At 44.0% G+C, this 14,102-nt stretch overlaps 1 protein-coding gene across 5 annotated transcripts in view; it reads left to right on the plus strand.

Moving 5' to 3' along the window:
• Positions 1 to 14,102, plus strand: part of LOC129842162 (semaphorin-6D-like) — a 45,979-nt gene that overhangs the window by 1,571 nt on the left and 30,306 nt on the right. For all 5 annotated transcript variants that reach the window (XM_055910582.1, XM_055910584.1, XM_055910585.1 and 2 more), the window contains exons 2-3: positions 10,970 to 11,146; positions 12,635 to 12,807. In XM_055910582.1, the coding sequence (XP_055766557.1) occupies positions 11,035 to 11,146; positions 12,635 to 12,807 (285 nt within the window). In that variant the 5' untranslated portion in view covers positions 10,970 to 11,034. The remainder of the gene's footprint in view (positions 1 to 10,969; positions 11,147 to 12,634; positions 12,808 to 14,102) is intronic.

Consider the following 14,102-nt stretch of genomic DNA (forward strand, 5'->3'; position numbering starts at 1 on the left):
TTCTCTCCTCTCCCCATTACTGGTGTGTCACTCCTCTGCTCTCCCTCACGTCTTTGTTGTCTTTCGCATTTCATGTGGAGCATAAAGGTTAGCACAGATCAATGTTGAATGCGTTCCCCCAGCCGGGACAATAGGTGTTGTGGAGCCGGGATGTGGCTTGGGTCCACCGGCACTCCCCCCCACGCACTCTCCCTGGCCTGCCCTGTCCGCTAGGGTAAATAGCCAGATTGTCCCGCTGCTCTGGATCCCTGAACATCTGTGTTGTAATCCAGTGATAGGATGAATGGGTTAAGGTTAGGGGGAGTTGGGGTGCGGTAGTGTAGGGGTTAACGTGGGAGAATGAATGAATCGGCGCAATAGAGTCAGCTAATTGAATGACAGCCGTGGAAGGACTGTGTCGGGAAGAGAAGTTATTCAAGTCAATATTCACACTCTGTATGTTGTGTTTAGGAGGGTCATGCCTCGTTTAGTTAGACAAATGATTTAGGTAAAATGAGCAAATAGTTGATGCCATTCTGATTATTATGTGACATACATAACATCACAATTCCTAGATTTTTTTGTGACTGAAATGATATGGAAAGTTGAATATAATTCTAAACCATTGTTTTAAGGGTAAATGTAATCCAGTAAAATGATCCCCCATTCACCCTGGTCAGTAGTAGCAGGTCTACAGGGTATCCAGGCTCAAACCCATCAATATATCAATATATTCAGGAATATGTAGGTGCTGAATTAGCATATAGCAGCAACTTGAACAGTTGACTTATATTAAGTGATTTACAGTAAACACATCTTTTCAGTTTATGTCCCACGCTGGAATCTAACCCACCCTGGAATCTAACCCACTCTGGTGTTGCCAGTACCAAACCCACTCTGGTGATGCCAGTACCAAACCCACTCTGGTGTTGCCAGTACCAAACCCACTCTGGTGTTGCCAGTACCAAACCCACTCTGGTGATGCCAGTACCAAACCCACTCTGGTGATGCCAGTACCAAACCCACTCTGGTGTTGCCAGTACCAAACCCACTCTGGTGTTGCCAGTACCAAACCCACTCTGGTGTTGCCAGTACCAAACCCACTCTGGTGTTGCCAGTACCAAACCCACTCTGGTGATGCCAGTACCAAACCCACTCTGGTGTTGCCAGTACCAAACCCACTCTGGTGTTTCCAGTACCAAACCCACTCTGGTGTTGCCAGTACCAAACCCACTCTGGTGTTGCCAGTACCAAACCCACTCTGGTGTTGCCAGTACCAAACCCACTCTGGTGTTGCCAGTACCAAACCCACTCTGGTGTTGCCAGTACCAAACCCACTCTGGTGATGCCAGTACCAAACCCATGCTGGTGATGCCAGTACCAAACCCACTCTGGTGTTGCCAGTACCAAACCCACTCTGGTGTTGCCAGTACCAAACCCACGCTGGTGTTGCCAGTACCAAACCCACTCTGGTGTTGCCAGTACCAAACCCACTCTGGTGATGCCAGTACCAAACCCACTCTGGTGATGCCAGTACCAAACCCACTCTGGTGATGCCAGTACCAAACCCACTCTGGTGTTGCCAGTACCAAACCCACTCTGGTGTTGCCAGTACCAAACCCACTCTGGTGTTGCCAGTACCAAACCCACTCTGGTGATGCCAGTACCAAACCCATGCTGGTGATGCCAGTACCAAACCCACTCTGGTGTTGCCAGTACCAAACCCACTCTGGTGTTGCCAGTACCAAACCCATGCTGGTGTTGCCAGTACCAAACCCACTCTGGTGTTGCCAGTACCAAACCCACTCTGGTGATGCCAGTACCAAACCCACTCTGGTGATGCCAGTACCAAACCCACTCTGGTGATGCCAGTACCAAACCCACTCTGGTGTTGCCAGTACCAAACCCACTCTGGTGTTGCCAGTACCAAACCCACTCTGGTGTTGCCAGTACCAAACCCACTCTTGTGATGCCAGTACCAAACCCACTCTGGTGTTGCCAGTACCAAACCCACTCTGGTGTTGCCAGTACCAAACCCACTCTGGTGATGCCAGTACCAAACCCACTCTGGTGTTGCCAGTACCAAACCCACTCTGGTGTTGCCAGTACCAAACCCACTCTGGTGATGCCAGTACCAAACCCACTCTGGTGTTGCTAGTACCAAACCCACTCTGGTGTTGCCAGTGCCAAACCCACTCTGGTGTTGCCAGACTCATACCCACTGGTGTTTCCCTACAAAGTAATAATGTGCTGAATATGAAATTAACCAACTTTAACTCATTTAATCATGTTTGTTAACTCCACTACTACCGGGACAGTGAAGGGCCACTACTACTAACCCTAACCACCAGAGAGTTGGACAGTGAAGGGCCACTACTACTAACCACCAGAGAGTTGGACAGTGAAGAGCCACTACTACCAACCCTAACCCCCAGAGAGTTGGACAGTGAAGGGCCACTACAACTAACCCTAAACCCCAGAGAGTTGGACAGTGAAGGGCCACTACTACTAACCCTAACCACCAGAGAGTTGGACAGTGAAGGGCCACTACTACTAACCCTAACCCCCAGAGAGTTGGACAGTGAAGGGCCACTACTACTAACCCTAACCACCAGAGAGTTGGACAGTGAAGGGCCACTACTACTAACCCTAACCACCAGAGAGTTGGACAGTGAAGGGCCACTACTGCTAACCCTAACCACCAGAGAGTTGGACAGTGAAGGGCCACTACTACTAATCCCAGAGAGTTGGACAGTGAAGGGCCACTACTACTAATCCCAGAGAGTTGGACAGTGAAGGGCCACTACTACTAACCCTAACCACCAGAGAGTTGGACAGTGAAGGGCCACTGCTACTAACCCTAACCACCAGAGAGTTGGACAGTGAAGGGCCACTACTACTAACCACCAGAGAGTTGGACAGTGAAGGGCCACTACTACTAACCCTAACCCCCAGAGAGTTGGACAGTGACGGGCCACTACTACTACCCACCAGAGAGTTGGACAGTGAAGGGCCACTACTACTAACCCTAACCACCAGAGAGTTGGACAGTGAAGGGCCACTACTACTAACCCTAACCACCAGAGAGTTGGACAGTGAAGGGCCACTACTACTAACCCTAAACACCAGAGAGTTGGACAATGAAGGGCCACTACTACTAACCCTAACCACCAGAGAGTTGGACAGTGAAGAGCCACTACTACTAACCCTAACCACCAGAGAGTTGGACAGTGAAGGGCCACTACTACTAACCCTAACCACCAGAGAGTTGGACAGTGAAGGGCCACTACTACTAACCCTAACCACCAGAGAGTTGGACAGTGAAGGGCCACTACTACTAATCCCAGAGAGTTGGACAGTGTTAGAGGCAGTAGCTCCATTGTACAGCCCAGCCCAAAGCCTCTATTGTTCCTGTCACACCTGCAGCTCTGGCCTTTGTGCTTCACTACAGCTGAACTACCATGGAGCCTTTCTCCTCTTACAATCCCCCTCTCACCAAGGTTTATGGAAAGAGAGAGTAAAGGAGGGAAGGAGAGAGACAACTGTCTTTCTCCTCTTATACCCCACTACACACGAAGGGAAAGAAAGAGGGAGGAAAGCAGGGAAGTAGAGAGGAGGGGGGGATGGTGTGAGGTGGCACAGCCTTCTTTCTCTGCCAACTCTCTCTGTAGCAACAAGTCAGGCTCTTCAGATGTAATCCTCAGTAAATACTGAGATGACTGGCTCATGTTGTTATTGAAGAGAAGGAGAGGGAGCAGTAATGGTTTCTCTAGTCTGCTCTGATGGAGGTCTGCTAATCGTCTGGCTGCTCGGTCACAAACTGATTACTTTCCCAAAGCCCTGATGAGGACAACAAAGTTATTTAGTACATCCAATTTGGCATGGCTGCACACACACATGCACGCACGTAGGCAAGCACACACACATACACACATGCAGACACACGCACGTAGTCAGGCAGACACTTGCACACACACAGGGACTGCTACCAGTAAAATGTCATTGTATTCAGTGAAGTGCAGTAGAAGTAATACTACAGTTTGTACTGAGGGTATTTGATTTCCTCTACGTTGTGTGTGTGTGGCTGTGTGTTTTTGGTTTTACTATCCTTGTGGAGACCAGAAGCCCTCACAAGGATACTAAAACAATTCCAATTTGGACAAGAGGGGACAATTCCATGGTCCCCACAAGGAAAAAATATATTTTAGGCTTAGGGGTTAGGTTTAGGGGTACAATTAGGTTTAGGATTAGAAATAGGGTTTGGGATTAGGGTTAAGGGTTTAAAGTTTAGGGAAAATAGGATTTTTAATGGGAATCAATTGTTTGATCCCCACAAGTATAGTAAAACAAATGTGTAATACAAATGTGTGTGTGTGTGTGTGTGTGTGTGTGTGTGTGTGTGTGTGTGTGTGTGTGTGTGTGTGTGTGTGTGTGTGTGTGTGTGTGTGTGTGTGTGTGTGTGTGTGTGTGTGTGTGTGTGTGTGTGGGTGCGTGCGTGCGTGCGTGCGTGCGTGCGTGCGTGCGTGCGTGTAACATAGGGCTGGGTGACTAACAGAGTTGTCCCTGGCGCTGCATCTATTGTTCAGTGGTGTTCTATTCACCCTGGTCACACTGATGGAGGGTATTTACAGCAACACACAGGGTGGGGTCATGGGGGTTACATTACTGCAGTCTTATTGTGTACCACACTTGATTGGGCCAATTCCTCCACAGCCCCAGTTGTACTGACCTGCAGGAGAGGAGACTGCTCTGGTGTTGTTTCTACAGGCAGAATGGGAACCGCGGGAGGGGAGGGAGAGAGAGAATAGAAAGAGAGAAGGGGAGGGAGAGAGAGAATAGAAAGATGGATGGACATGGACAGAGAAAACGAGAGAGAAATAACTATACATACAGTATGTCCAACAATCACAGAAGCTGGACTAAATATACAGTACCGGTCAAAAGTTTGGACACACCTACTCATTCAACGGATTTTCTTTATTTTGACTATTTTCTACATTGTAGTGAAGACATCAAAACTATGAAATAACACATATGGAATCATGTAGTAACTAAAAAAAGTGTTAAACAAATAAAAATATATATTAGCTAAGTAGCCACCCTTTGCATTGAGGAAAGCTTTGCGCACTCTTGACATTCCCTCAACTAGCTTCACCTGGAATGCTTTTCCAACAGTCTTGAAAGAGTTCACATATATGCTGCGCACTTGTTTCCTTCACTCTGCTGTCCAACTCATCCCAAACTATCTCAATTGGGTTGAGGTTGGGTGATTGTGGAGGGCAGGTCACCTGATGCAGCACTCCATCACTCGCCTTCTTGGTCAAATAGCGCAAATAGCCTGGAAGTGTGTTGGGTCATTATCCTGTTGAAAAACAAATGATAGTCCCACTAAGAGCAAACCAGATGGGATGGCATATCACTGCAGAATGCTGTGGTAGCCATGCTGGTTAAGTGTGTCTTGAATTCTAAATAAATCACAGACAGTGTCACCACCAAAGCACCCCCACATCATCACATCTCCTCCTCCATGCTTCACGGTGGAAACCACACGCGGAGATCATCCGTTCACCTACTCTGTGTCTCATAAAAACACGGTGATTGGAACCAAAAATCTCAAATTTGGACTCATCAGACCAAAGGACGGATTTCCACCGGTCTAATGTCCATTGCTTGTGTTTCTTGTCCCAAGCAAGTCTCTTCTTATTATTGGTGTCCTTTAGTAGTGGTTTCTTTGCAGCAATTCGACCATGAAGGCCTGATTCACATAGTCTCCTCTGAACAGTTGATGTTGAGATGTGTCTGTTACTTGAACTATGTGAAGCATTTATTTGGGCTGCAATTTCTGAGGCTGGTAACTCTAATGAACTTATCCTCTGCAGCAGAGGGAACTCTGGGGCTTCCTTTCCTGTGGCGGTCCTCATGAGAGCTAGTTTCATAGCGCTTGGTGGTTTTTGCGACTGCACTTGAAGAAACTTTCAAAGTTCTTGACATTTTCCGGATTGTCTGACCTTCATGTCTTAAAGTAATGATGGACTGTCGTTTCTCTTTGCTTATTTAAGTTGTTCTTGCCATAATTTGGACTTGGTCTTTTACCAAATAGGGCAATCATCTGTGTACCACCCCTATCTTGTCACAACACAACTGATCGGCTCAAACACATTAACAAGAAAATAAATTCCACATATTCACTTTGAACAAGGCACACCTGTTAATTGAAATGCATTCCAGGTGACTACCTCATGAATCTGGTTGGCAGAATGCCAAGAGTGTGCAAAGTTGTCATCAAGGCAAATAGTGGCTACTTTGAAGAATCTCAAATATAAAATATATTTCTTTTTTTAACACTTATTTGGTTACTACATGATTCCACATGTGATATTTCATAGTTCTGATGTCTTCACTATTATTATACAATGTAGAAAATAGTAAAAAAAAATAAAGAAAAACTATTGAATGAGTGTGTGTTTTTAAACTTTTGACAGGTACTGATATATATATGCAGAGAGAGGAAGTCCACACTGATTGCTGCTCCCAGTCTGTAAGTTCTTTGTTAACCTTGTGCTACTTACAACGTTACCACACTATAGGTGTTGGTCAGGTTCTGTGATTGAAACACTGCAACTAGAACACGCTTCATAAGGCAACTTGGTGCAGATCCTGCCAATAACAAACACCCAGCCAACAACCCCCGACACACACATACACACACTATACTTACACACACACCCTCGTCTTGGTGTTTAAACAGCGGGAGTCTGAGCCAACAACATCAGCAGTAGGAGAGTGATTGTAGGATACTGAAAAGCCTGTAATAACAGACAGAGAGAGAAGGAGGGGGAAGACTGAACAGGACAGAGTTGCGTGACTAGCTCTATTCCTGCGTCTCAGGGCCTGTCGAGCCCCCCTCCACACACACACACAAACACTCTGCAGGGTAGGAATAGGATAGTGAATAGGGAACATGCTAGGTTGGCCTCAGATTGAGGGTAATTTTAGCAGGCTGACCCCTCCATGTCTCCCCTTCCTCTCCCTCTCAGTTCTGTTTTACATTAGAGCTGCCCAGGAACAACTGCTACTCCACCGCTAGGCATCATGGGAAGTTACAGCCCAAGTGTTCCACAATAACAGAGAGAGAGAGTCTTGAAAGAAAAGAAAGAGACAGAAAAAGAGAAAGGATAGGGAATGAAGGAAGGGAGAAAAGGAGAGCGTTAGAAAGAAAGGAAAAATAAATACAATTATCCTTAACAAGGGAGATTAATGATTTACCTGTGAATAAATGATTAACCTGTGAAAGGAGCCTTGTTGTATCTTGAGGCAGCCCTGAGGCAGTATAGTAATGCTCTATAATGTTCATATCATTTTCCCAGGGTTTATACTTTATTGATCGTATCTGTATTCATTTTTTTCTTCTTAGATATTTAATTATCAGTTGTTGTCTCGAGAATAATTTGGAAAACGAGACGTTTTCTTTAGGACAACTTTTTGGAATTGATTTGAAGGTCTGAATTGTAGGGAGAGTAACAGCAGCAGCGGGGATATTGCCAGATTTGGGCAATTAAGATAGCATGCTAGCTGTTCTGGTAGACTTCCAGTCATTGCGCTAATGCTAGTTACCAATGACTGGTGAATCTACAGTGCATTCAGAATGTATTCACAGCCCTCAACTCTTTCCACATTTTGTTGTGTAACATCCTGAATTTAAAATGTGTTCATTTGAGATTTGGTGTCACTGATCTCCACACAATAAATACCCCATAACGGCAAAGTGGAGTTATGATTTTAGAAATGTTTACAAATTAATTCAAACTGAAAATCTGAAATGTCTTGAGTCAATAAGTATTCAACTCTTTTGTTATGACAAGCCTAAATAAGTTCAGTAGTAAAAATGTGCTCAACAAGTCACATAATAAGTTGCATGAACTCACTCTGTGTGCAGTAATAGTGTTTAAATGACTACCCCATCTCTGTACCCCACACATACAATCAGGGGCGCGCCTTTGGTTTTAGAAGTGGGGGGACATAACTTGTTTTTTTTAAAATGTTTTTTTATCCATTCGGGTAAACACTCCAAACAGCCTACCTGACCGCTCAGAGGCGTCCACACGGTCCTAGAGCACACCGTTGCCTCCTTTTTGGATCACATTCCAATGATAAAACGAGGACAAAAATGCAATTTCAAAATGTGGAGGGGACATGTTCCCCCCGTCCCCAGTGAAAGATGCGCACCTGCATACAATTATATGTAAGGTCCCTCAGTCGAGCAGTGATTTTCAAGCACAGATTCAACCACAAAGACCAGGGAAGGAAACTGCTCAGGGATTTCACCATGAGGCCAATGGTGACTTTAAAACAGTTAAAGTGTTTAAAATGTCTGTAAAATGAGATAACGGAGGATGGATCAACAACATTGTAGTTACTCCACAATACCAACATAAATGATAGAGTGAAAAGAAGGAAGCCTGTACAGAATAGGCAGTAAGGCACTTAAAATAATACTGCAAAGAAATTGGCAAAGAAATAAACGTTTTGTCCTGAATACAAAGCGTTATGTTTGGAGCAAATCCAACACATCACTAAGTACCACTCTTCATATTTTTAAGCATGGTGGTGGCTGCATCATGTTATGGGTATGCTTGTCATCGGCAAGGACTAGGGAGTTTTTTAGGATAAAAATTAATGGAATAGAGCTAAGCACCGGCAAAATCAAAGAGGAAAACATGATTCAGTCTGTTTTCCAACAGACACTGGGAGACAAATTCACCTTTTAGCAGGACAACAACCTAAAACACAAGGCCAAATATACACTTGAGTCGCTTACCAAGATGACATTGAATGTTGCTAAGTGACCTAGTTACAGTTTTGACTTAAATCGGCTTGAAAATCTATGGCAAAACTTGAAAATATCTGTCTAGCAATGATCAAGAACCAACTTGATAATTTTAAAAGAATAATGGGCAAATATTGTAGAATCCAGGTGAGCAAAGCTCTTAGAGATTTACCCAGGAAGACTCAGACCTGTAATCACTGCCAAATGGGATTCTAACATGTATTGACTTAGGGGGTTGAATACTTACTTAGTGGTTTATTTTACATATATAGATTTTTTGTTGTTGAATTTTCTTCCATTTTGTCATCACAGAGTATTTTGTGTAGATCATTGAAAAAGAAAAGACAATTAAATCCATTTTAATCCCACTTTGTAACACAACAACATTTGGAAAAAGTCAAGGGTTGTGGATAGTTACTGAAGGCGCTGTACCTTCAACTTCCTTCAAACTGCATGCAGAGACATACCGATTGTACCCATGAGCTCATCTGACTCTGGGTAAGTAGAAAAAGGTCTTAATTGCCAATACCTCACATTACCCCTTTAAGTAGCTAAAGCAGCATGTCCTCATGTAGTTGTCTTTACTTTTCTCTCTTTCTCCACTGTATCAATTCCTCTTCTCCACTGATTAGGGTGAGGGATGAAATTGCTGACAGTTGCAGATCAGTGACTCGTTCGGTATAGATCTGTGAATCGTTCTATATAGATTATATGAATTGTTCGGTATGGATCAGTGAATCATTTGTGTATAGGATATCCTGTAGCCAGCCTCATCAATGTGTGTTAGATCATCAGAGGGATCTTTCTGCTCTGATTGGTGAAACATCAGAACTCTAATTTCTCCACTAAAACCACTAATTAAAGAGAAGAGCAGATCTGCTCTGCCAGCTGGCACTGGGCTGGTTCCTCCCAGCAGTAGTGCATGTGTACCTCCATAGTGGCTGGTGATGCATCACTGCCAGTCATACTGCTTGGTTTGACTCTCTCTGTCTCCCTGTCTCTCTGTCTCTCTGTCTCTGTCATCACCACAGTGATATAACCCTCCCCAGGCCACTTTAACAGCCACATAGATACCATAGATCTAAGGCTGTGTGTATTCAGCCAGCTAACAGTATTAGACAGGGAGAGTAGATTTAGCCTGCAGTGTGTTGATTGTTCCATCCGATCCCCCCGCAGACATCCTCATTCTCATTGGTCATCTGTGCTGCTCTAACGATGACATCTAATATTCCTTAGATCTAAAGATATAATATAATGCTCCATAGGTAAACTGCTGTGGTGTGTTAACCTATAGAGGCTGCTGTAGTTAGTATAATAGTTCATATAGGTGAACATGTATATAAGCCTAGTGAGGCATACATCCTGACTGGATCAATCAGATACTAATGGGCTGGCCAGACAGACACACCGGCTGCTGCCAGCTAGCTCTGCTCTGAAGCAGGTGGACCTTGGGCTAATTGAAAACGTGTCAATACTGGTTTATGTGTGTGTGGCCGTGTGTGCGTGCGTGTGCGCAAAGAGATGACGTGCTCATCAGTGGTACTCTGGGGATACTCTGCTTGTGTGCACACTTTAGTGTGTGTGTGTGTCTCAGTGTGCTGCTGGCTAATCCATCCCCGTGTGTGCGTGTGTGTGTGTGTGTGTCTAGTGGTAAATTGTGTATATCCATTCAGACTGTCCACATGAATAATTTGTTTGTGTTATAAATATTTGACTGGACGTTCATTAATATGCACACACGCCGTCTCTAAAGGGCTGCTGCCACTCTCTCTCTCACACACACAAACACACACACACACACACACACACACACACACACTAGCTGAACAGGCCGTCCGAGGTACTGCTCATGTCATAAATGATCTCAACTTGAAACCACTAAACATTCAGTCATGTGATCTACAATAGACCTGGGTACAATAGTCCCTGGTAAAACAGTTTACATGTAAAAGGGGTTCAGGGAGAGAGAATGAGAGAGAAATGGACTGTGTGTGTGTGTGAGAGAGAGATATAGAGAGCGATTACAGAAAATGACAGAGAAAAATATAATTTTCTTTGGCGATTTAGAATATACAGGTATTTGGTGTCAATATTGAAATCTGTTAGTTCTGGACTTTCCTGACCATGTGTGTATTTCATGAGTGATCGTCTCTGTGTTTCCAGGTAACATCTTGTTGGGTGAGAACCAGGCAGGAAGGAGTGGTCTCAGACCAAAAGCAGCAACAGTCATGGTTTGGAGAGCAGGCCTTCTGCTCAGCATACTGCTAGCTACAGCCACACACACCCTGTCTGCCAGCTTCCCAGAGGACAGTATACCCCTGGACATTGTCGATGCACACTGTGAGTACACACATGCTGCACGTACACACACACTCAGGTTAGTCTCACTCACAAGACAGCAGCATCATGTCTCAGTACAATTTCATTTCCAATCAACTTTTATGCTGCTATGCTATGTCCCATTGCCCTGCATGTATCAGTGAATAGTGTATTGATGGTGTACTATAAGGTCTTCATGGTAATGTAATGTGTATCAGTGAATAGTGTATTGATGGTGTACTATAAGGTCTTCATGGTAATGTAATGTGTATCAGTGAATAGTGTATTGATGGTGTACTATAAGTTCTTCATAGTAATGTAATGTGTATCAGTGAATAGTGTATTGATGGTGTACTATAAGTTCTTCATAGTAATGTAATGTGTATCAGTGAATAGTGTATTGATGGTGTACTATAAGGTCTTCATGGTAATGTAATGTGTATCAGTGAATAGTGTATTGATGGTGTACTATAAGGTCTTCATGGTAATGTAATGTGCTGACTGATCAGACATAGCGTGCCCTGTATAAAATCAATTCTGTCCATCGTCAGCTCAGGCATTAACTAGATTCCCTTCCTCTGTGATGTACACAGGGAATACAAAGACTGCTGACCTGGCCTACCATAACTCTCTCTTTCTCTCTGTCTCTCTCTCTCTCTCTCTGTCTCTCTGTCTCTCTGTCTCTCTCTCTCCCCTCCTTCTCTTCTGCTCTCTCTCTCTCTCTCCCCTCCTTCTCTTCTGCTCTCTCTCTCTCTGTCTCTCTGTCTCTCTCTGTCTCTCTGTCTCTGTCTCTGTCTCTGTCTCTCTCTCTCCCCTCCTTCTCTTCTGCTCTCTATGTCTCTCTCTCTCTCTCTCTCTGTCTCTCTCTGTCTCTCTGTCTCTCTCTCTCTCTCTCTGTCTCTCTGTCTCTCTGTCTCTCTCTCTCTCTCTCTCTCTCTCTCTCTCTCTCTCTCTCTCTCTCTCTCTCTCTCTCTCTCTCTCTCACTCACTCACTCACTCACTCACTCACTCACTCACTCACTCACAGTCTTGTATTTAACTAATCTTGTGGGGACGCACAATTCAGTCCCATTCAAAATCCTATTTTCCCTAACACTAACCCAAAAACTAACCCTTACCTTAACCCTAACTGTAACCTGAAAACCTAAACTAAGCCCTAGCTCCTAATCCTAAACCTAACCCTAAATCCCCTAGAAATAGCATTTGACCTTGTGGGGACTAACAAAATGTCCCCAGTTGGTCACAATTCTGTTTGTTTACTATTCCTGAGGGGACTTCTGGTCCCCACAAGTATAGTTAAACATGTCCACACACACACATACACCACCGTGCTGTATCAGCAGCCTGAATTACACTACTGAGAGATTTCTATAAAGCTGTAACACACAACATGTTTACGCTTAATCAATAACCTTGTTGATAGTGTGTAGCCCTCAGAGCCAGTGTGTGTAGCACTCTGAAAGCTTACATGTGTGTGATCTCTAACTAACGTGTGTATGTGTGTTTCAGTCTCGCGGCAGTACCCAGTATTCCGAGGTCGTCCGTCGGGGAACGAGTCACAGCACAGACTGGACTTCCAACTGATGACCAAGATACAGGATACGCTGTTCATCGCTGGCAGAGACCAGGTGTATCTTGTGAGTCTCCGAGAATCCTACAGGAATGAGATCATTCCCTACAGGGTAAGTCTGTCTGTCTTTGAGTCTGTCTGTCTTTGAGTCTGTCTGTCTGTCTAACCACCAGTTACTCACTGAATTACACACAAGTCGTCTGTAGAAAAAAACATCAATCACATAATTAACAGGCTATAAATGAGAGTGGAAATGGTTCTTTCTATAAATAATGGGGCCAATGTGTGACATTGGGATCAACATGTCAAAGTGGTTTGAAACTAAAATAAAAATGTTTTTCATAGATGAAATAGATTGGATGTATACATGGGGATGTTTCTGTAGCCTATGTGGTTGACGCAGGGATACATAATACAGCCATGAATAACGGTAGCATTCATCTCACCATCCCTGGTTTAATAATGAGAAAGTGACCAAAAACAGGTTCCCTTTTTAATGGAAGACTTTGTATGGGAAGCCAACAGATGTCTTCATAATAACTGCACATAGTTTTACCAACAGAGTACTGCAACATACCAACAGAGTACTGCAACATACCAACAGAGTACTTCAACATACCAACAGAGTACTGCAACATACCAACAGAGTACTGCAACATACCAACAGAGTACTGCAACATACCAACAGAGTACTGCAACATACCAACAGAGTACTGCAACATACCAACAGAGTACTGCAACACCCTTCAATTGAATTCAATTGAAGTGGTGGGAAACTGTGGCCACATCTCTCACAAAAACGGATCAAAAATAAAATCACAGATAATTATAAGGGAGCAGGAGAACTTATAAATGGGCTACAATAATTAAAAATACTTTTCAAGCACCAAATTGAGGAAATGGCTTCAAGGTAGGCCTATTCCAGTTCTTGAATTTCTGTGCTCCAAATGTAATTTCTAGTAACCTACTTCAAGCCCCTTGTATTGTTTAAAAATGAAGGTATAACATGGAGGGGGAAAACATTTATTTGTCACGTTATTTCATTACCAGATCATAATGTCAATAAGCCCACTAGGCTGTGTAATTTGTTGTCATTATATCCAGAATAATTCATAGGCATAGCATTGGCGTTGCGCACAGCTGCACACAGTAGACTCCATGTTCAATCGGAGGCACAAAAACATATGAAAACATGAACTCATTAAGTAAAAGTTTTCTCTGTCAAATCTAACGAGACCCTGCTGTAAAGCAGGCAGGCAACAACAGATGATCAGCATCCATTCACAAGGGATATTAGATCCATCGTGGATCCAGGAACAACTCTTCACCAGACACCAAAATATTCTTTTGTCCAGCACTCGGGCGGTTGTTGCATCACATGCGCTGTCACAACAGCTGTTCGTTCAG

This window comes from Salvelinus fontinalis, unplaced genomic scaffold (genome assembly GCF_029448725.1).
Source record: "Salvelinus fontinalis isolate EN_2023a unplaced genomic scaffold, ASM2944872v1 scaffold_0019, whole genome shotgun sequence".
Taxonomy (NCBI): Eukaryota; Metazoa; Chordata; class Actinopteri; order Salmoniformes; family Salmonidae; genus Salvelinus; species Salvelinus fontinalis.